The 22,005-nt window shown below is 33.1% G+C and overlaps 2 protein-coding genes across 3 annotated transcripts; one reads left to right on the top strand and one right to left on the bottom strand.

Annotated features, from left to right (window-relative positions):
* Positions 1-4,504: 4,504 nt before the first annotated feature.
* On the top strand, positions 4,505-13,570 carry LOC108202703 (uncharacterized). Its single transcript, XM_017371218.2, has 3 exons — positions 4,505-4,856; positions 7,798-8,135; positions 10,698-13,570. The coding sequence occupies exons 1-3, from the start codon at positions 4,640-4,642 to the stop codon at positions 13,287-13,289; spliced, it is 3,147 nt and encodes a 1,048-aa protein (XP_017226707.1). The 5' UTR covers positions 4,505-4,639; the 3' UTR covers positions 13,290-13,570.
* A 1,461-nt stretch (positions 13,571-15,031) lies between these two features.
* On the bottom strand, positions 15,032-16,931 carry LOC108200819 (cytokinin riboside 5'-monophosphate phosphoribohydrolase LOG1). 2 transcript variants are annotated; one of them, XM_017369077.2, is made up of 7 exons: positions 16,638-16,931; positions 16,434-16,531; positions 16,316-16,346; positions 16,114-16,213; positions 15,953-16,023; positions 15,471-15,614; positions 15,032-15,329 (listed from the first exon to the last, which is right to left on the bottom strand). In XM_017369077.2, exons 1-7 carry the CDS (start codon positions 16,782-16,784, stop codon positions 15,237-15,239), a joined length of 684 nt encoding a protein of 227 aa, XP_017224566.1. In that variant the 5' UTR covers positions 16,785-16,931; the 3' UTR covers positions 15,032-15,236. The 2 variants fall into 2 exon arrangements, with proteins under 2 accessions (XP_017224566.1, XP_017224565.1); XM_017369076.2 differs by having other exon boundaries at positions 16,316-16,531.
* Between the last annotated feature and the right edge of the window lie 5,074 nt (positions 16,932-22,005).

Genomic DNA, 22,005 nt, shown 5'->3' with positions numbered 1-22,005 from the left:
AACTACCATATTTGTCTAGAATTGTAAACGTGTTTCATTCTCCTCTGTTTAGTGTGTTGGAGATGTTATATCGGCTCACGGGCTGGGCTGGCACATGTGTCACATATGTATTCTGATAGGTTATTTGATTGGAGGTGTGTTCCGGTCAATATTGGAGCTTGAATTCTGAATGATTTAAATGAGTAATAAAACTTGCATTCCGTCAAAAAAAAAAAGATGTGATTGTTTGAATTAATTTTAATTAAAGTTTGATAGAAAGAAATTTGAAGAATAAATATTATTTATTTGAAAGGATTGAACTCTGATTGATTCTAAAATAATTCAGTTAAGTGTATGTTGTGGTAAACTCAGGTATGATATTTAAATACATAACTAAATAATAATTTTCCAACTAAGTTTTAGTTAAGTTTTTAAAAAATGAAATATAATAAATTAGCTTTAATTAAAATAAGAAATATTGATTAATCACATAAATATGTATTTTTAAAATTAAAACCGTAAAAATATATAACTTAATGATAAAAATGGAGGTGATTGATAATTCATTGATAAATATTTCAAAAAAAAAAAAGATGAACCGGTCTCATGGGTATTCATATATTATAATAAAAGAGGATTAATACTCTATTTGGTCTACCTGAACATAACTTTTAGTTCAACTACCGAGCAAAAAAAAATTTCTTTTAAACAATAAAGCATCAACAAACTTACAATCACATGACTAAATTTAAAAAATATTTCATGGTCGTTAACCATTTCTTTCACTTTAACAACAAACATTATTTTTAACGAAATTGCATATATTTTTTAAGATTTACATGTAAAGGGTTAATGCTATATACGGTCACAGTACGGAGCATAACTTTCAGTTGGCCGACCAACTCAAAAATATTTCTATTTAAATAATAAAGCATCTAGAAATTTACAATCACGTAACTAAGTTTAACAAAAATTTCAGCGCTGTTAACCATGTCTTTGACTTTAACGACAAATGTTAATTTTAACAGAATTGCATATATTTTTCAGATTTACATATGTAAATTAGGGTTCTTAAGTTTAATTTGGGGTTTTTAAGATTTCCAGAGGGAGAAATGACGGGGAGGTTGAGAAAGATGTGGACTGTGTTACATCGGAGGTGGGAGTGTTCTTGGAGTTGTGGTGTTGTGATTGGATGATTGAGAAGGGGGTCTGAGATTGAATAGGGTCGGAAAGGGAGGGGAATAGGTGGGGTGGCAATATTGGACCCGACCCGACAACCCGACAACCCGACACGAATTCGACCCGTAAAATACGAATTCGGGTTGGAGTTTTTCGGGTTAGGATCGAATTCGGATTGACCCAAAATCAACCCAGAAAAAGGGGTCATTTTCGGGTTGAATTCGGGTTACCCGAAATTGACCCAAATTAGCCGAAAATTAATATATAATATAAATATTATATATTTATATTTTTTTATAATATTTACTAGTTAAATTTAATAAAAAAAATTATTCAATATAATAACAATTAACTTATTTGGATTAAAATAATATTTGTTTATTATTTAAAAATATATTTATTAATAAATATTAATTTTCGGGTCGGGTCGGGCTACCCGCGGGTAGTGCGGGTTGGGTATTCTGACCCATTAAAATTTCGGGTCGGGTTTGGGTTGGGTAAAATTGATGGGAGGACGGGAAGGAAGAAATCTCGTCACAACGTCTTTGACTGGCGATGTGGAGGTAGAGTATGAAGGTAATGAGAAGAGGAAGGGAACGGGGATTATGATGGTTGTTTTTTGTGGAGCTTGGCATACAAATCTTATAATATCTACAGGTCTGTTGTATACATTTTGGTGATGGAACTTTTGGCGCTTTAGCGCATGGGGATCATAATAACATTAAAATTCCACGAGAAGTGGAAAAACTGAGGGAGTTCAGCATAATAAGGTTGCTTATGGAGTTTGGCACATTGTTGCTCTTGTTGAAGTGGAGAACGGATCTTCTAATTCCTCGCTTTCTAAAAATTCAATAACTGGAAAGCTGTTCATCTGGGGGATGGAGATAAGGGCCAGCTTGGTCAATGTGATAAAGCACCTAGACTTGCCCCCGAGTCTATAGCTGCATCAGTTGATATAAGATTCTTCAAAGTAGCATGTGAAAATGATTGAACTGTTGCCTAAAATATTGACACCATAGTAAAGAGATCGGGAAGGAAAAAATTCTGCCACAATGGCGTTGACTGGCGGTGCAGAGGTGGATAAGAGAAAAATAGTGGGATTATGGTGGTTGTTTTTTGTGGAGCTCGGCTTACAGCTCTTATAACATCTACTAGTCAATTGTATTCATTTGGTGATGAAATTTTTGGCGTTTTGGGGCATGGAGACCGTAATAACATTAGAAGAATATAAGACAGTAAGAGTTGCTTATGGAGTTTGGTTACACTGTTGCTGTTTTTAAGTGGAGAAGAGATTTTCTAGTTCCCCGCTACCTAAAGGTTCCATACCCAGAAAGCTGTTCACCTGAGGGATGAAGATTGAAGAGAAGGGCCGACTTTGTCATTGTGATAAATCACCTAGACTTGCCCCCGAGTCTGTAACTGTAACTGCATCAGTTATATTAGCTTCTTCAAAGTAGCATGTAGAAATAATTTAATGGGGAACACAATCTACGGACAACTATATTTACATTGCTTAACACATTGACATCATAGTAAAGGGGGAGAAAAAATCGGTGCCTGAATAAGTGGAGGGGGAGAATGTTTGTAAAGTTGTCCTTTAGTCGGTAAAGCAATTGAAAATAATGAAAAAATAGAGTATTAACACGATTTTTTTTTTAAAAAAAAAGACTAGCGAAATAACCTTTCTGCAAGTTTTAAATGATATAATTAGTTGATCGTAAACTTCTTTTCATTTAACAAATCAACTGAAAATTTTGATCGAGTAAGTGATAAAATAGAGTATTAGCAAAAAATAATAATTTCATATTCATTGCTAATGAGTACTCCCTCCGTCCCATTGAATTCTATACACTTTCCTCATTTGGATGTCACACTCAATTCTATACATTTCAAAACTTTTCCAAAATAGTAAATTTTGTTAATATAAAAATCGCACTCACCCACTACTTTCAACTACTTTTTCAAATCTATCAATTATATATTGACGGGACCACTAATTTACCCAATTTTCTTTCCTTTCAATTACTTTATATTACTTTATACACTTTTTTTAGTTTCCGCGCCCAATCCATATGTATACTTATTAGAGGGACGGAGGAGTACTGAATTTGTGAGTAATAAAATTAAGGGAAAATAGATTTTTTTACCACCCAACTTATTATTTGTTTAGAAACCTACCACTGAACTATAATTTTTTTCTTTTTTGCCACTAATGTTAGGTTCGGATTATTTTTTTGTCACTAACGTTAGGTTCGGATTTGATTATTAACACTATGTTATTCTTTTTAGAGTTAATTGCATTTGGCACCCTTTTGATTTCAGCATGTTGCACATTGCATTATTGCACCTAATAATTTTGGAATAAACACTGTGCAGCCCCTTACTTTTAGCTCGTAGACACTTTGCACCCTTTCCGTTATCTTCTGTCGTTACCGTTATTTAAATTTTCCGACCATCTAAACGATATTTTTCAGAAATCTATTTTTCGGTAGTCTGCAATATAATAGTAATCTGTGTCTATATCTTTATATGTAGTACTCCATATGTGTCCTAGGTAGTTTATCTTAAAGGACGAGAGTACAGATTTTTTTACTCAGAAAGGAAATCCCAAAATTAACTTATGGAACTATATTTATAAAAAGTGGAAACCTTAAATACGTGACAGGTAGTGGTAAAGAACTATAAAGTCAAGTGATACTATATATTGTGGAGTCTTAAAATAATTCATAAAACTAAATTTTTCAGGTTCCTAAAATGCCTGTTAAACTCTCGTACTTCAAGGTAAACTAGCTAAGGGACATATAGATGACTGTATATAATGTTATAGACACATATCATATCACCATAATATTGCAGACTAACACTATGTTTGTATAATGCTAAAAAAATAACATATTGTTAATAATCAAATCAAAACATAACGTTGGTGACAAAAAAAAATCCAACGTTTTTTTAAGGGAAAAAAACCAACATTAAATTTTATTCAGAAAAAATAAAATAAAATAATTTTTGAAATTTTTTGGAGTCTCAAAATACGTGTCCAACTCTCGTCCTCCAAGGTAAACTACCTAGGACACTACATAAAGATATAGACACATATCAGATCGTCATTATATTGCAGACTAACACTATATTTTAATAATACTAAAAAAATAACATAGTGTTAATAATCAAATCCTAACCTAACGTTAGTGACAAAAAAAAATCCGAACCTAACATTAGTGACAAAAAAAAAAAAATTATAGTTCAGTGGTAAGTTTCTAAACAAATAATAAGTTGGGTGGCAAAAAAATCTATTTTCCCTAAAATTAATTTTTGAAATAAATTTGCGAAATCAACCCGTTCAAGGAAAACGGACGCAACATAACAACTCCGAGCTTCATACGCACGCTACACCTGTACGCAGTGAAGATACCCACAGCCACACTCCGCAATAAAACACAACACAAACACTCTTCTGTTACAACCAATTTATAGAACGATGAAAGTTTCCGACGAAATCACCGGCGATTGCGTCGGAAATCGCAAAACCTTCAGTTTCTCGTCGAATTGGACGATCGCGAGTGGCTCGTTTGACGATTCCGTGAATTTCGAGTCGTCCGAGTCGCCGATCGACGCGGATGGCGTCGATTCAGCGGATAAAGCGCCTCTTGTTCTCAAACCTTCAGAATCGGATTCTTCGCCTTGCGAAATCACTCGTGAGTTTGTGAATCTACTGTTTATTTGTTCAATTCACTATTCATAAGTGTGAATTTGATGTTTTAGGTTTAGGTTTTGGTTTATCAATTCGTATTATTTTTCGATCATATGTTGTGAATTTTATTTTCACCGAATTTGTTAAGATTTTGGTGGAGTTTTGAAATGTATTAGTTTGATCAGTTTTTAAATGTATCATTTTGATCGAGTATTTTGGTATGGAGATTGGCTGTTATTAACCGGATCAAGGTAGCTACTTTTATGAATCAGTGTCTTTAAGAAGAGGATTATAGGTAAATGAAACTAATGTAGGGCAGGAATTAAAATCGAGGAATTATGGAAGGATGGTAAGGAAAACCGTAACAGTAAGTACGCATTAATTGCGGATATGACTACTTTGTTGGTTTTGATATTTTATAAGAGTGGGAAAGTGTGTAGATTATAGATGTAGTGGATAGTTGAACAGCACGGTGAAGTTCGAGGAACTAAATGACTTGCATGAATGATGAAGCATATTGACGTGGCAAATAAGAAAATGTGTTAGTTAAGTATGACATGATACTAAACTGACATGGAAAGCTCTGGTAATTTAACAAGACAGAGTTTATGCAATACTTGGGTGAAACTAAGAGGTTGCCGTAGCTTATGGAAGTCAGTTTGGTGTTGCCTGAAGTGTATTAAGAAGATTATGCAACATATTGAACTATAAGTCAGTTCTCAGTTCTATGCGCTTCTATTTATTTTCCAATATATTTTCCACTACCTTGATTGTTCTCTATCTTTCCATCCTTTTGTTTTGTCAGAACCTCCAGGACCTGATAACTTGGCCCTTCATTTGAAGTTTGAACCTCTGTGTGGCTAAGCTCTTTTGTCTTCAATTTTTTCTATTTCTGTATATATGTTATCATACACTTATCTTAATTCTATAGCTCTTGACTTAGTCGAATATTCTATGCTTCAAGAGTTTCATATGAATCTATCTCACCATGATATATCTCTTCGTAGTGAGCCATGAAATCACATTTCAAATTATGATTACAGTGATCCCGCCAAATGTTAGTTACAGATCAAGTGTTTCATGCTAATATGTTCTAGCGTCCATGGACCATCAGTTCATTTATAACCGTAGGAATTTATGGTTCAGGCAGGCTGAACTAGTGTGGCACCGCCACTGTTGTCACGACTGCTCTACGACTAGTGGACTAGTCGGTTTTAACTGGTGAATTGCTGACTTGGGCAACCGCCTTGTCGACTAGTCGGTTGAATGGTGCAAATTAGGTTAATAGTGAATAAAAAACAGAAAGAAAACGTTCTTATGTTAAATTTTAGCCTTCATGTACATGCTCATCTCAATTGTTTTTCTTCTTACTTCTATTCCCCATTGAACCAAAACTGATATAAATGTGTGTTGAGCTTGTATAAATTGATTAAAACTGATATTGATGTATGTATAGTGTATATATATGTACAGTCTGTGTATGTATATGTATATAGGCAATTGCTCAAATAGAAACCACTAAAATAAAAACTAAAATGGAAACCAAGAGAAACTATACCTAAATGATCTCACCCACCCCCCTATATGTCATCATCCACTTAGGGCCACCCTCACCCCCACTCAATCCACCCCGGGCCCGCTAGGGCCTCGCCAAGGCTCCTCACAGGCCCTGGCCAAGGCTCCTCACAGGCCCTGGACAGGCTCCAGACAGTCTTAAAGAGCCAAACTTTGGCCCCACCTTGGTCCCACTAGGCCCCGACCCGGCCCTATTAGACCCCGTCTAAGCCCATCTCGGGGTCCATCCTCGGTCCCAAAACCCGCATCATTCTACTTAATCGCATCGGTTTCTATTTAGTTTCTATTCTAGTAGTTTCTATTGGAGTAGGACCCTATGTGTATATATATATATGTGTGTATATATATATATATATATATAGATAGATAGATAGATAGATAGATAGATAGATAAATAGATATGTGATACCAAAATTTTTGATGTAAGAAACCACATACATGGGATAGATAAGATATATATTATTTAATATATTGTCGACTAGTTGATAAGCTGGACCTCCCACAACTTGAGTACTGACGACCATGGGCACCACTGGTATCTAGTAGCAAACAAGCAGTGCCTAATCAATTTGTGGAGAAACTAAAATTCGTAAATTGTTCATAATATTTGAATTTATAAGAAAAATATTTATTTTACATATAAATATATCAAAATTAAAATTTTGGAACTGATGCAATAATGTATTCAGATTAATATACAATAAACTAAAATTTATTGCTCCATATAGAATTCTCCTGAGAAACAACATCCATATGTTACTTGAATATATATATCTCGCTCAAATGTGATATCTTCAATATTTTGTACAAAATAGACAATACATAATGTAATTAAATTTTCGTTAAGACAACTTCATTATTTCCACTAATATAATGACCTTAATTTCATGTTAAGACCACAAGAGTTTTCTGTATTTTCACCCTTCTATTCCATTTCCACTTATCCATAATATTTTACTAACTTAAATATAAAAACATTGATATTTTACATATATAACCTCTAAAAAGTTGTAATAAAACTTTTAAACCCAAAATAAAATGATTAATTCAGAAATTTTTTTTGCTAAATATAATTCAGAATATTTTAATTCTTAACTAATTAGGCATTAGGCATGGTTACATATTATGTTCGTTATTAAAATTTTATTCGGAGGTATTTATTCTTTTTAAGTAAATAACTAATTAGGCGTTAGGCTAAGGTTATATTTTAAATAATATTACATATGTTTAAACTATAATAACTAAAGTAAATTGAATTATCTGGGATATCACAGTGCACAAATCTTGATTTAATTCCTATGTCTTCTTTAGTGTGCATGGTGTCACATTATTGCACATTATATGTCGGTAATTATTGCTATCTTTTGTAGTGTCGCTTACACAAAAGCACGAGATCCGGCAAGTTTATGTGCGAAGTACTGCTCGTACATATGAAATCTACTATAAACCTGATGTGCACAGTAGCAATGAGTATCTGTGCACCGTTCGTTGCAGTACTGCTTCTAGAGAGGATGATTCACTTCATGAAAGCAACCATGGGGAAGGTTCTACCGAACCTACTAAGGAATCTGACAGGGATTACAAAGAAAAGAAATCGCCCAGTAGCGCCAATGAAGATGGCTGGGTTGAGGTGAAAAAACCAGAGTCACCTGTAGAAGTTATCAAGTCCATGCCAAAAGCTATTTTTGGTGATGAAAGAAACCTCCAGGTATGGAAATTCAGTCCTGATGGTAATTGTTCAGTTTAATCCCATTGTGTCCTTGTTTACTTAACAAATGTACTGAAGCTTCTTTGGAACTGTCATGCTTGTTTACTAGTATTCTTAGTTTGTTTGGACTTTTGACACTTTACTTGTGTCATGCTCTGTCTGACAGAAGTTTATAAGAAATTATTATATTGTAGAAATTATCTTAAGATGATAAGTGGGTAAGCAAGCAATTATTTGACCAACAGGATACAGTTTTTGATGAGGGAATCATCTCTAAGGGGTCAGAAGTAGAGGTAAGTTAATCAAAAGGACATAGTTACTTATTTTGAGTATGCACTGATCCTGATTTTAGAAGATAGACTGGAAGTGCAGATTTTGTTGCTTGGCTCTCCTAATTCTATCATTAGTTTGTTGCTTGGTTGGATTAAATGGAATGAGGTAGGAATAGTATTGAAAATAAGGTTACATTAGATAGAATGATCAATTAAGTGAAAATGGAAATATATGGACAAAATGTATAAATTAACGATGAGTTCTGTGAAGAATATGAGTAGCATTGTGGGAAATTGGAACGGGTGCTCATCTCAAAAAAGGGAGCATTGAGCTGAAGTTAAATTTTTTTGAATGGAATTGATGAATGATTCACTATACTGCAACGATGTTCATTTATGTAGTTCTTGCTTCATTTCATCCATTTTACTGAATATTGCATAAAAGATTTCTTATTATGTGATGTTTGGTGTGTGTGACACATTGGTATTCTAGTCCACTACTTTTTTCTCTTTAACTACATAATTATTTAGATTCTCGTTCTTGAAACTCAGATAAATGTGTTTTTTAGAAGTAAATGGATGGAAATATTCATCATTAACATGAGTATTGCAATTGTTTAACTCTTCTGGATCCAGTAGTGATCAAATTATGTATCCCATGGATGGTTAGCAGCTATTTATGTTTAATTCTCTCCTTATTTGTAGCCTCTATTTTAGTGCACGGGGTATAGGTTGCTGGGACATTGCTGGGGTTCTTTTAAGTCTGATATGTGCTGTAGTTCATGTATGACTTTGCAGTGCTACATTGTGTTGCATTGCTAATATATCAGAGTCTCTGTTTATTTCTTTTTATGGTAAAGAATTGTAATCCCAATATCCCATGCTAATTATCTGTTATATTAGTTGAAGCTCCTCCTTAGAATGGTGACACCTTACAAACTGTGTGTCGTGGATATATTGACCATATGATGATTATTGTAATTTTTTTGCTTTTATTTGTTACCTACCCATTTTCCAGTTTTTTAGCCTGTAATGCCCTTCATTTTTATGCCTAAAAAAATTGTCATAAACTAAGACTGTATTTAAATTCTGGCCAAATATATGTCAGGCAATACCTATTTAAATATTATACATTATACATGCATGCATACATACATACATACATACATACATATATACACACACATATATATAGGGATAGGATCAAATAAAAACTTTTTTAAGTTGCAAACTTACAAACATTTTTTTTTCAATTTTTTTATTCTCCCATCGTGTTAATCCTTAGTTATCGAAAGTATTCATGTTGAAAATTCTTGAAAAACCATCACGATTTTTAAAAATAACGCATAAATAAATCGTGCATTTAACACATTTGTAACTGGGGTTCAACATCGGGTGTAGAACACTAATTATCATTGTGTTGAATATATCTATAAAGATGCTCAAACTATACCTCTGGGGTTTGGGTAGGGTCTAGAAACATAAATATTAGTTATATAATACGTTTAACTTAGTTCTTACATTGAAAAATTAGTTTATGTACTTCTCCAACACAATTTTAATCGATGTTCAACAAAATATGTTAAAAAAATGTTGAACTCAAATTATATAGGTCTTGAACGCATAAAGTTTGTAAGTTTGTACCAAAATTCGCCTCTACATACATATACATAGATACACACACACACACACAGATATTCTTAAAGTTATTAATGTATTTATTGTCTGTGATTCTCTGGATATCCACTTTTTGCCTAATGAAACAGGTTAATAGATGTCTTGACGTGATCAGTTTTGATCACTGGGTGGAGTCTCCATTACCATAAAAAACGATCTACTGAAATATTCTCTGCTTTGAGTGGTTGAAAATTGAAGACCGTAATTTTAAACATGTATGTTGTGGTCTTCTGTTTGTCATTACTGATATAATTTTTTGAAGCTAATAACATGCAAATTATCATATGTAAGTAGAGAAGTACTCACACAAGTCTTTTCTGCTTATTTATATGAATAGTAATGTTCCTAATGTAAGTGGCTGTTATTTGACAATGTATTTGGAATTTTGCATCCATCACTTTGCGACTTGTCTGAAATTGCAATTAGGAACAGAATGTTGCTTATTTCATTCTCCTTGAATTAGCAAGCAAATAAGATGTTTGAGTGGTATTGTGGCAAGGAAGTTAAATAAACTGAAGTTAGTGTAGGGGGTTACTGCACAAATTTGAAACTAGTGATACGTACACACAAGCATTTACATATACATCTACTGATTGGTGAAAAATCTCCGCAGGACTTCTATGAGGCTACAGCAGAGATTTCTGATGGAGAACCTTCTGTTACCCTCATCATACGTTTGCTGTCACTTGAAAACAAAGGACTTGTATATGTTGATGAAATTTATGTGTATGCTGATGCTGTGGAATCCGCTGATTTAGATAATTATGCAGCTCAGAACCTTCAAGGTGGAGCCTTAGCTGGGAGTTCTCTTATGACTATGTTTCTCCCTACCCTTTTGCAATTGACAAGGTCTAATGTTGGCCAGTCACAGAATGGACTCAATTCTAGGAAAGTGGTCGAAGAAGAGTCTGCTGAAAGGTCAAGAAATATTGACTCGACAAATTATTCAAATGAGCATTATAAAAGATCCAAAGTTCTAGACCGGCAGGATGCTGAATTCCAAGAAGTTACAGAGGTGACAGCCCAAGCAACTCCCCAGTTCAAAAATTTGGCACCAAATGTAGAGAATCCGGGACAATATCATTCTGTTGTGGATTGTAATAATCATGTTGGAAGAGTCATGGAACAACTAAATTCTCGGATGAGCCAAATTGAAGATATTTGTTTGAGGTTTGAAGAGAAGATGGTACGCCCCATAAGTAGCATGGAGGAAAGGCTGCAGCGATTAGAGAACCAGTTGGAAACAATTGTGAAGAACACCCAGACTTCTGAACTTCATTCCTGTGCAAGATTTTCTGCTCCTGCATTTTCATCTCTAGACTCCACCTCCAGCTCCTTCTATAATGATGGTTGTGCTAATCCTCCTCATGTACAGTCAGAAGTGGAAAAACATGAGCCCTCTTGCGATGATATATCTAAGTCAACTGAAGAGAATTTTAAGTCAGGAAGGGCTCCTCAGTTTATCCCTAGTTATGTGGTTACAGCCCCTGAGTTCTTATGTGACGAGGATGATGAACAGAATGATGCTGTGGCACCATTGAAGGATTCTCCTGGCGAACTACCAAAGAAACCCATGTCTATTGATGATGCATTAGCTGCGGCACTTGCTGGTTTTTCATCTCTCACAATCAGTGAACCTCAAAAACTTTCAGAAAAATTTACTAAATCTCCAAACGAGGAAATTGGCATTAATGAGGATTCCTTGGATAGACCGCTTGAAGAATCCATACACAGGGCCTCGAATTTTCACAGGGACTTGTTAATGAAGAATCCATGCACAATGAATGTAGACGTGGAATTTATCAATGAAGAAACTGCTGGTGAAGAGCATTTGAAATATACACAGGGCCTCAAATTTACAGCCCCTGATTTTGCGAGTGAAGATACTATCTGTGATGTCAAAGTCCTCACACCTGGAATCGAAGATGTAAACCTTGTACATCCTTCTAGAACTTTTGCAACTGATGGAGGTGAAAACATACTTGATATAACATCAGCACCCAGCAATCTTTCTGCATTGGAGAAGGAAGAAACAAGTATTGTTCGTAAAACCAATGTATCAGAGCAGTTCTGTGAAGGTCAGACTGATGCTGACACTTTCGGTGGAGCTAATAATTCTGTGTCAGTTAGATCACAAGGTGGCTATCCGGCTACAGAAGAAACCAGCGATCTTTCTGCATTGAAGAGGGAAGAAACAACAATTGTTTGTAAAACCAATGTATCTGAGCAGTTCTGTGAAGGTCAGAGTGATGCTTACACTGTTGGTGGAGCTAATAATTCTGTGTCAGTTCGAGCAGAAGGTGACTATCCGGATACTGAAGAAACCAGCCTGCAGGAATCCAGCAGCCGCAAAGATGAACTACCGATATGGGAGCGGCTTGCAATTTTACAACAGGTGCATGAAAAGAATAATGCCACTGTTGGCACTAAAGGGAAAAAATGTGATGAGAGAGACGAATTTGTGAAACATATATTAGCACAAAAAAATTTTGTGAAACATCTGCTTGCAAAGACCAAAAATAGTGTTGGCACTGCAGAGAAAAATTCGGGTCCAATTTCTATCTGCGAGAGAGTCGAACTTGTGAAACAGTTGCTTGCAAAGACCGAGGACACTGCAGAAAAGATTTCTGGTCCATTATTAGAATGTAGTGAGGGAGGCTCTGGCAATGGCTTTTCTTTAGGTAGCGTGAAAGATGACTACTGGGCTACAGGAGAGATTGGGATGCTGGAATCCAGTAGCAGCAATATATTGGACAGAATCAAAATTATTGAACAGTTGGGTGCAAAGATCAAGGATGGTGTAGGCAGTAAAGAGAAAAATTTAAGTCCAACTTCGGAATGTGATGAGAGAGGCTCTGGAAATGACATCTCATCTTGGCTGGATTTTGAAACTCCTATCCTTGAGGTTAAATTTACTTCCCAGGAAAACACCAGTTCTGAATTGTCTCTCAAAGCCCTGTTGACTAACACTGAAGCTGATTCGCAAATTTCTTTTACCCAGAAAAGCAAAGACGATGAGATAACTACAAAAGAAAATGATTTGGGTTCGGTGGTGATTGAAGAAGGAAATCCGACATGGGAAAGCAACAACTTCCTTTTGGTTGATTTGGAAAGTTATGATGCACCTGTTTCTTCAGAAGATGTGGCTGGACACCAGGTTCCCCTCGACATCAAGGAGCATGAAGTATTACCAAGTCTTATATGAGGCCTGGGTAGTGGATTGTTGGTCGTTTGTAAATATATCCTGACTAGGTGGTATTACTGCAATCTTTTGTTGTCCGACTGCTGGAACAAAGTTTCGTTATGATGGTATGTGTGATATTACATGCAACTTATGTATTTCATTCTCGAATGTCCATGATACTAAATTAGGATTTCTGAAGTTCATGTCAACAACAATTAGTGCCTAATTATAGGTTTGGTGTCTTTGGATATTTGCCTTTTGTGAATATAAGTCTCTTTTTATAAACTCAAAAAGTTGCTACCTGTTACTTTTCTGTACAGAAAAGTTTGTTTTAGAGTTTTAGTTGTAGAAACAGCAGGCTCAAATGGGCTTTTGCGTAGTAGTTGCTAGTCTGTTACGTATATGTAATGAGAGTAACCTGCTACTCTGCTTCCAATACCGGTGCACCTTGGCGAAATAGGTAAAATCATCTACCCTTCGAGGGAATTTACGAGAAATACTATATTTCCTTAAAATTGGATTTGAATGTGAATGAAACTTTGTTCATTGGAGAATAAGTGGGCATATGGAAACTGGAAAGTATGTCATAAGCAAGCTTGTTTCAGTAGCTCTCTTTCTCATTGGAGTTGTTGCTAACTCTCTAGCTCAGCTCAAGTATGGGTGACATAAGTTTTATGCTTCGAAGCTCAACTCACTTGCAATCTGAGTTGATTAGTTACTTGTTTGTGGTCATTCATAGTGTTGTGGTGCATAAAAGGGAACGTCAACAACCAATGCGTGGAGTGAATGCTTAAACCAATGATTCTAGTTGAGACACTTTTTGACCATATTGTACCTCTTTTCCAGAGTGGTAGTAAGCTTGTGGGTCATTTTGGAATCACGTGCGAATACTTTACATTTCTTTTATTGTCCGAAAATCAGGAAAGAATGCACAGACTAGTGTCGGGGCAATTCGAATGTGTGCTGTATATGGATCTCGTTTCATATTTATATTGTATCAAATAATTAATTTTTTTTTCTTCCTAAATATCATACTAAAAATAAATTAATTAAAGTTTATTATTTTAATTGTGTGCTAAATATTATACTAAAAATAACACAATACTATGACTTGTACTTGATATAGAATATAAGACATATAAAATTATAACTAGCAACTTATCAAAAAATAAGAAACATAAGTAAACTTGATTAAAATGATTTTTGAAAGTACGTTAGTTTACACAATTACTAAAATATATAAATTAAAAGAATTTTGAAACAAGGCATAGAGAAGTGATATTTTTTTAGCATTGATAACCACATTTTAATATTAAATCATTGTAATAATTAGGTCTATTTGATCACAAACCATTAAACAAGCAGTTAGAAGAGTTGTAATTCAGTTCGTTTCCGGCCATTCCTATACATATGCCTATCTACTTTTACATATAACAAAAAGAGATATAAATATAAACTGGGTTTGTGCTAAGACACAATGCACTATCATCCACAGATGATGAGATTTTACTCATGATGAAATGTCCCACCACCTACAAGAATATCAATAAAGGACTGGACCAGAACCTGTCCTCCTATTGGCCTCCCCAGCCATAGAATACATACAAATCATGCAACACACTCACTTGCTCAAATATACCATAACTATGTATTTTTTCTATTATATCTCTAAAACAATCTTATTTAGTGTAACTTGTCCAAAACTTTTTTTTCTTGTATTAATATGAAGATGGTCAACGGGGAATCCAAATATAATGAGGAGATGAAAGAGAAAGCACTTTTAATAGAATTAAATACAAGTTTTGTACAATTATAGAGGGTACACAATAATGAAATGGGATCTAGGATCTCCCCACTTGAGATTGAAAGAGAGATTATGTCTTTTCCTAGTTGATTAAAGGGGAAGTGAATGATGACATGAAATATACTTGTATATGTACACATTGTTAAAGGTGTTGATTAGGATTTTTAAACAAGTTCCCCACTTGTGGTAGCCTCTAATGATTGGTCCACTTCCCAACTTTGTCTTGAAGCTACTATCTCATGGACTGCCACATAATTCTGCACAAACACCACCAATGTAGTACAAATTTAACAAATCATTATTCCCTCCTTGCCTTTCCCAAACTCAGTCTTATCACCTCTCCAATAATTCATCCACTTACAAAAAATATCTAAGATTTTTCAGTTTTGCTAGTGTACCTCCATTTTGCTGATCAGGTCTTGTGGTGTATTTGCTGAGACCACAATATTTCTGGCTGAATCATCTATGAAACCATCTTCCACTCCTTTGTCAAACAAGGCAAGCAGGCTATCATAATAGCCATCCACATTTAGCAACCCCACCTATGTATTTATATTATGCTTTTGATTAGTTTTAATCATTGTCTATCATCAACTGAAATGACAGTTAGTTAGTTAATTTGCAGTAGTAGCAATTTACTCTCTCTATCCCGATTATTTATATATATTAGTTTGCATGTATTTTGAGACTCGTGTAAAATATAGGTCTATAACGCTTATTTATTTATTTTTGAATAAAAGTTTAAACGTCAAATTTTTATTTAGAAATTTATTTATTTTTAAAATGGGAACTATTCTTTATAAGAGTATCAAAATGCATGCCAAAAAATAAGACAGAAGCAGTATATATACAAGTTGGTTAGTAATTAGTAAATTCTTACTGGTTTTTCATGGATTCCTAGCTGAGACCATGTGATCACCTCTAGCAATTCTTCCATGGTTCCATATCCTCCTAAAACAATTATTCATGATGTGTGAAGTCACATGCATAAATACACATGTATTAATATATATAATATTCTTGCACATAAGAAGAAAGTACCAGGAAGTGCTATGAAGGCATCAGCATGCTTAGACATCTCAGACTTTCTTTGATGCATATCTCCCACTATCTTCACATCTCCGATTGTTTTTCCTGAAATCTGAAAAACAATTAGTGCTTAGACTACTTAATTATATATATCTTACCTCCGTCCTTCCGTCCCGAAAAGAATGATCCTATGATTCTGATAATTAAAACGTACCTCATCTGCCACTAAAGCTTTAGGTATCACTCTATACATAGAAAAAGCATCAGAAATGTTGTAAAACTCTTTAGAGAAATATAACAAATAAAAACATGTTTGTGGTGTGATTACATACCCAAGAACATGGCAACCACCTTTGTAAACAGTTTCAGCAATCATTCCCATCAAGCCAATGCTTCCTCCACCATAAACCAAATTAATCTTCCGCTCAACCTGTGTACGTTTCACAACAAATACATCTGTTTGTAACACGCATGACTTGAATACAAAATTCTGATTTTAATTACTTGAAGCTAGCTAGTAATAAGAATAGAATTACCATGAGTTTACCAAGCTGTAGAGCAGCATGAGTGAATGAAGAATTATAACCAGCTCTACTCCCACAAAATACACATATACTTCTGAACTTTCGTAAAACTGTCTTCTTATCATGACTCGTCGATGTCTCTGCTTCATCTCCTTCCATTTCTATGTAGACTACAAGGAAAAATAATATACAAGGTGGATATAGATATGAGAGTGAGTCTGAGAGAGTGAAAAGAAAAGGGTGGGATAAAAACTAGTGTGTGACTGTGAGAGATCGAGAAATAAAAATGTAGCTGCTTTGTTTTGTTTTATCCCGGAGACCCTAATAATCCCTTTTGTCTATTATTGCAGAAGCAAAGCAATACAACTTATGAATGTTGGGCAAAAAACCAACATCAAAACAATGTTTGCCCAACTCTACTTTTACCATCCTATCTTATCATCCACATACACGGTCTGTTGAAATATAGAGACTTGCCCATGCTATTGTCTTTCCTTTTATGTGTCAATATATCACCAACCCTACTCTATATATTTTTTATAATTAAACATACTGATGACATCCTGTATTATCTCTGTGTTTTATCTTTATTCGAATACTCGACAAAATCCGTGAAAGAGAGAATATCGTACAAATTATTTTAAATTTTTCTTGACTCTTAAAAATTAAACCGATTACTTAATTTATTATATTAAGATAATTATTTTTTGAATATAATTTAGTACATCTTACACAAAGGCAATGTAAATATAAACCAGTAAATAAAAAATAGTGAGATAAAAGGAGATATAAAATAGTGGGGATCAAAAGTGTAGAAAAAAAAGAGAAATGGATTATTTATTTTGTGATAAGAGATGACAAAATAAGAAATGATCGATGATTTTGAAAATGTACGGATGATTTAGGAAACTATCCTGATATGTTATAGTCACATTTTATGTAACACTAGATTTTCTTACCCGCGCTCCGCGCACGGGTGTCCTGATATTGTAGTTGTTTTTTTTTTGGCGTTGTGAAATAATTTTTATGATTAAGAACAGAAAATCAAACCATCAAATAATCCCAAATTAAAAATTAAATTTAATAAAATAAAATGTCATTTAAAATCAACATAGCCCGGATGAAAATACTTCGTCCATGATACGAAAACATCAGACTTACCACCCATCATTTCTTCATGCATCATATTTGTATTAGTCTTGCAATTCTTATTTTGAGCAAGTCAAGTTAGACCGTAAGCTCCGACTCTGGAGGTACCTGAAGAAACAATTTCACAACCAGGTGGTTTAGTATCCTTATGTGGTATTCGTTTCTTCAACCATTTTAATAGATTATCGTTTGAAAATATTTTAAATAAATTTAAATTTCAAATGCTTTGAATTATAGTTATCGAATCAATGCTTACGTATTAGTTAAGACAGTTAAAAACAAAAGCTAGAACGAATGCATAATTTGTGGGATTGTGCTAGAATCAATGCTTTGAATTATCGTTTGAAAATATTTTAAATAAATTTAAATTTTAAATCCTTTTTGCTATGAATTATAGCAGTCTATATCCATGTATCGGGAAATATAAAAAAATTAATATATAAATATTTCATTATCAAGAGCTAAATTGTAGTGTTAAAAAATGTTCCATTGATTAGGAAGTATAACAAAAAGTCTTGATTTGGAAATTAAATGTATTGAATATGGAAACCAGTATATATTATACAAAAAAGTATTGTAATAATAACAGCCAAAATCAGTTAAATCAAATAAATTTTGACTGTTTTTCCTTACTTACATATGGGTTATAGCAGGCTAGACCCATGTATCAAAAAATTTAAAAAGTCAAAATATATAAAACCTTCCTTATCAAGAGCTAAAATTATGGAGTGAGATACTTATTTGAAATTATAACAAAAAGTCTTGATTTGAAAATTGAATATAATGAACATGGAAACTGCAAAAATTTAATAGAAAAGTATTTTAGTAATTAATGTCAAAATCAGTGGAAATCAAATAAAGTCTGACTTCCCTATTTGCATATGAGCTATAACAGTCGAGATCCATGTATCCGAATATTTAAAAATCTAATATATAAAAACTTCCTTATCAAGAGCTAAAATTGTGGAGTGAAAAAGGACTCCATTAATTTGAAATTATAACAAAAAGTCTAGATTTGAAACTTGAATATAGTGAATAGGGAAACATCTTCATATTATACAAAAGAAATAAATGCCAAAATCATTGAAAATCAATATTTTGACTACTTTTCCCTATTTACATATGAGTTATAGCAGGTTAGAGCATCTCCAACCATCTAAAACCCTTGGCTAAAAGGTGAGTTGGCATACTTAAAATAAAAAAATTTAGCCAACAGCTCCAAAAACTCAACTCCAACCATGCTCAGCTGTTGTCTATAAATTTAGCCAACCTCCTATGGATGGCTAAATTTGTCGAACCTCTACAGGTCTGTAAGAAAATCTGTAGGAAGATTGTACATCATTTATTACCATATTGAACTGATATATTCTATTTTAACAATTTAAAATATTAATAACATACTATTTTTAAATTATAGCCAGCCAATATAGCCAGTATCATTGAAACAAAATGTCTTACAGGTTCAGCAAATTTTACATAATGTCTTACAGGTTCAATTTAGCCAACGATTATAGCCAACGCCGTTGGAGATGCTCTTAGATTCATGTATCTGGACAGAAACTGCGTCATATTCATTCTCGGTGGTTCTTGTCAAACAACAATGACACACGATAAGATGTAAACAAAAAGTCTAGATCAATAAGCAGATGTTGAGGAAAAGTGAATATAAATCTTCACACGATGAGCATCCGATAGTTGCATGGACGAATCATCTCTATTCAGCAACTGCAAGGAAAACTCAATAACAAAAAGTGGCTCAATAAATGCATTAGAGTACATATGTGCATCCTAATCACTATCAATACGAAAGGAAATTATGCAAAAATAATCGTTAGAAATCAAAAATAATCTCAAATTCTTGAACATGAAATCAATAGAAATCGTGAGGACGGATTTCTCAGCTTTTCTCTGTAGCAAATTATCAAACACGTTAAATACAAAATCATATACTGATTATGATACCTGCAGCGTTCAAACAACAAATTTCAGAACCCGTTCAACAATAATAGAATAAACAAATATACCCAATGGAGCAAATATTGTAAATTAAGCTGGAAATAGTGCAAACCTATTTCACGACCAATGGTGTTATTCTCTTTTTGACTTCGAAACGTCATCCCTTGTCGAAGCATCGTCGCAAAAGGACTTTGACAGATACTACCTGATGCATACACGGATCAACGCGTTTTGTGTAAGATAAGTAGAATTCTATTATTAAATAAAGTAAATAAGCGCAAAGCAAAGTTCGTAGGTAGAAAAATTAATGTGAAAAGAATGCCAAGATCAGTAATACTGCAGTAAAATCCAACCGAGGACACAAATCAGTTCGAAAACTAAGCAAGAAAACATACTCGTCACGATTAGAGGCTTGGAAGAAAGAATGGTTTTGAATGTGAAATTAAAATTATCTGCTTTGATCTGATAAGAATATCATATGCAAATAAGTAGTAAAGCTTAAATCTGAACTGACGTCGTGATCAGTGTCACGATTCAAGGATGCGTGATTAATGCTATTTTGAAATTCTAATCTTGATATGATGATCGTGATATGATTTGAATGTGCTCTCAGATCCAACGATACTCGGGTCGGGTTTCTTGAAGATCCGAAATGTTTCATCGCAGTGTTAATTTGAATAAGAAGATGTGGGGTCGAACCGGAAGCTTGATGGGTTGATCCACTCCAATGTGAAATTACCATATCAGCCTTAAAAAGAAAAATAAAAATAAAGATGAATACAAACAATCAAGGATATGAGGTCTTGATGACGATTATATATATATCCACTCTCTACCAAATATATAGATATATAGACATATACATATATACATAGATATGAAATCAATCAAACAAATTAGCATAATATATATATCCACTCTCTACCAAATATATGGATATATAGACATATACATATACATAGATATGAAATCAATCAAACAAATTAGAATACATAAAATCGTTGTTTTAATTCTTGTCATTCTATTGTTTAACGAAAGCTATAATCAAGGAAATTTGAATCTAAAATTGAAGAGAGACAACCATATGATTCCAATTTTACGAATTTTTAGATGGTAATGGAAAGAATCGAATGAAATTCACTCCATTCCCATTCTGAAGAACCAATCATGCATATAATCAACCAGAGCTAAATATTGACCACATGTGCCTTCTAAATTGCTTACAATTTCTGATCCTCAAAAGATATTATTTTTCAAATAAAATTAAAAAAATTCAAACCAATTAAGTATATAAAAAGCATTGATTATGCAGCTGATTGAGCATGCTTAAATATCAACTAAATGATGCTTCACATACCCTACTATTGCGACGCTCTGTTAGTGCTTTAGTATATAATTTTGAACTAATTTCATATTTATTTTAAAATAAAAAATAAGAGAGTAAAACATATATAATGACGCATCTCACATTTTTTATATATAAGAATTACTTTATTAAAACTAAAAAAATAAAATAATGAAGAAAACAATAACACATAAATAAATTTAACAAAATAATAGTCAAATCATAATTTTTTAAAGTATAACATATTTATTCGTGCATTAATACCTTATTCTTTTTAATATAATCTTATGAAAATATTTTAACTTTACTTTATTTTTAAATATTTTAAGAAAAGACGATTAGTAGTTTAAGAGGTAATCACTCTTTCAATCTATTTAATTTCTTAATGCAATATCATACAAAAATCTTTTAAGTACTTAGGAAGTCTTTACAAATTTAATTCGAAAGAGATAAGCAAAAAAATTACAATTAAAAATAGGTAAATATACAAAAATATATATATGTAGATGTGAAATAAATTAAATGTATAAAGATAAGAAAATTATTGTTTGAAATTTTCATAAATATATTATAATTTTAAATATTTTAAGATAAGATGATCAACAATTTAAGAGATAATTCAATTTTTGAATTTTTAATTTTTCATGCAACATCGGACAATAAAATTTTCAGAGTGCTTAGGATGTCTTCCCATATTTAATCAATGAGAAATTGGAAGTAATTAATTACAATTATAGATACGCAAATATATGGATATACACACACATATGAAATCAATTAAAAGAATCAAAATAAGTAAAATAAAGTCTGTTACAATTAGTAAACTTCCCGTGCAAGTTATACTAATTATTCAATTAACATACTTGAAACCGGAGGAGAAAAATAAAAAAGATGAGAGAGATACCGATGAATTTGAGTTTTTAAAATAGA

The sequence above is a fragment of the Daucus carota genome, chromosome 9 (genome assembly GCF_001625215.2).
Source record: "Daucus carota subsp. sativus chromosome 9, DH1 v3.0, whole genome shotgun sequence".
In the NCBI taxonomy this organism is placed as follows: domain Eukaryota; kingdom Viridiplantae; phylum Streptophyta; class Magnoliopsida; order Apiales; family Apiaceae; genus Daucus; species Daucus carota.
The sequence above is the reverse complement of the archived record's forward strand: the minus strand, read 5'-3'. Positions and strand labels throughout refer to the sequence as shown.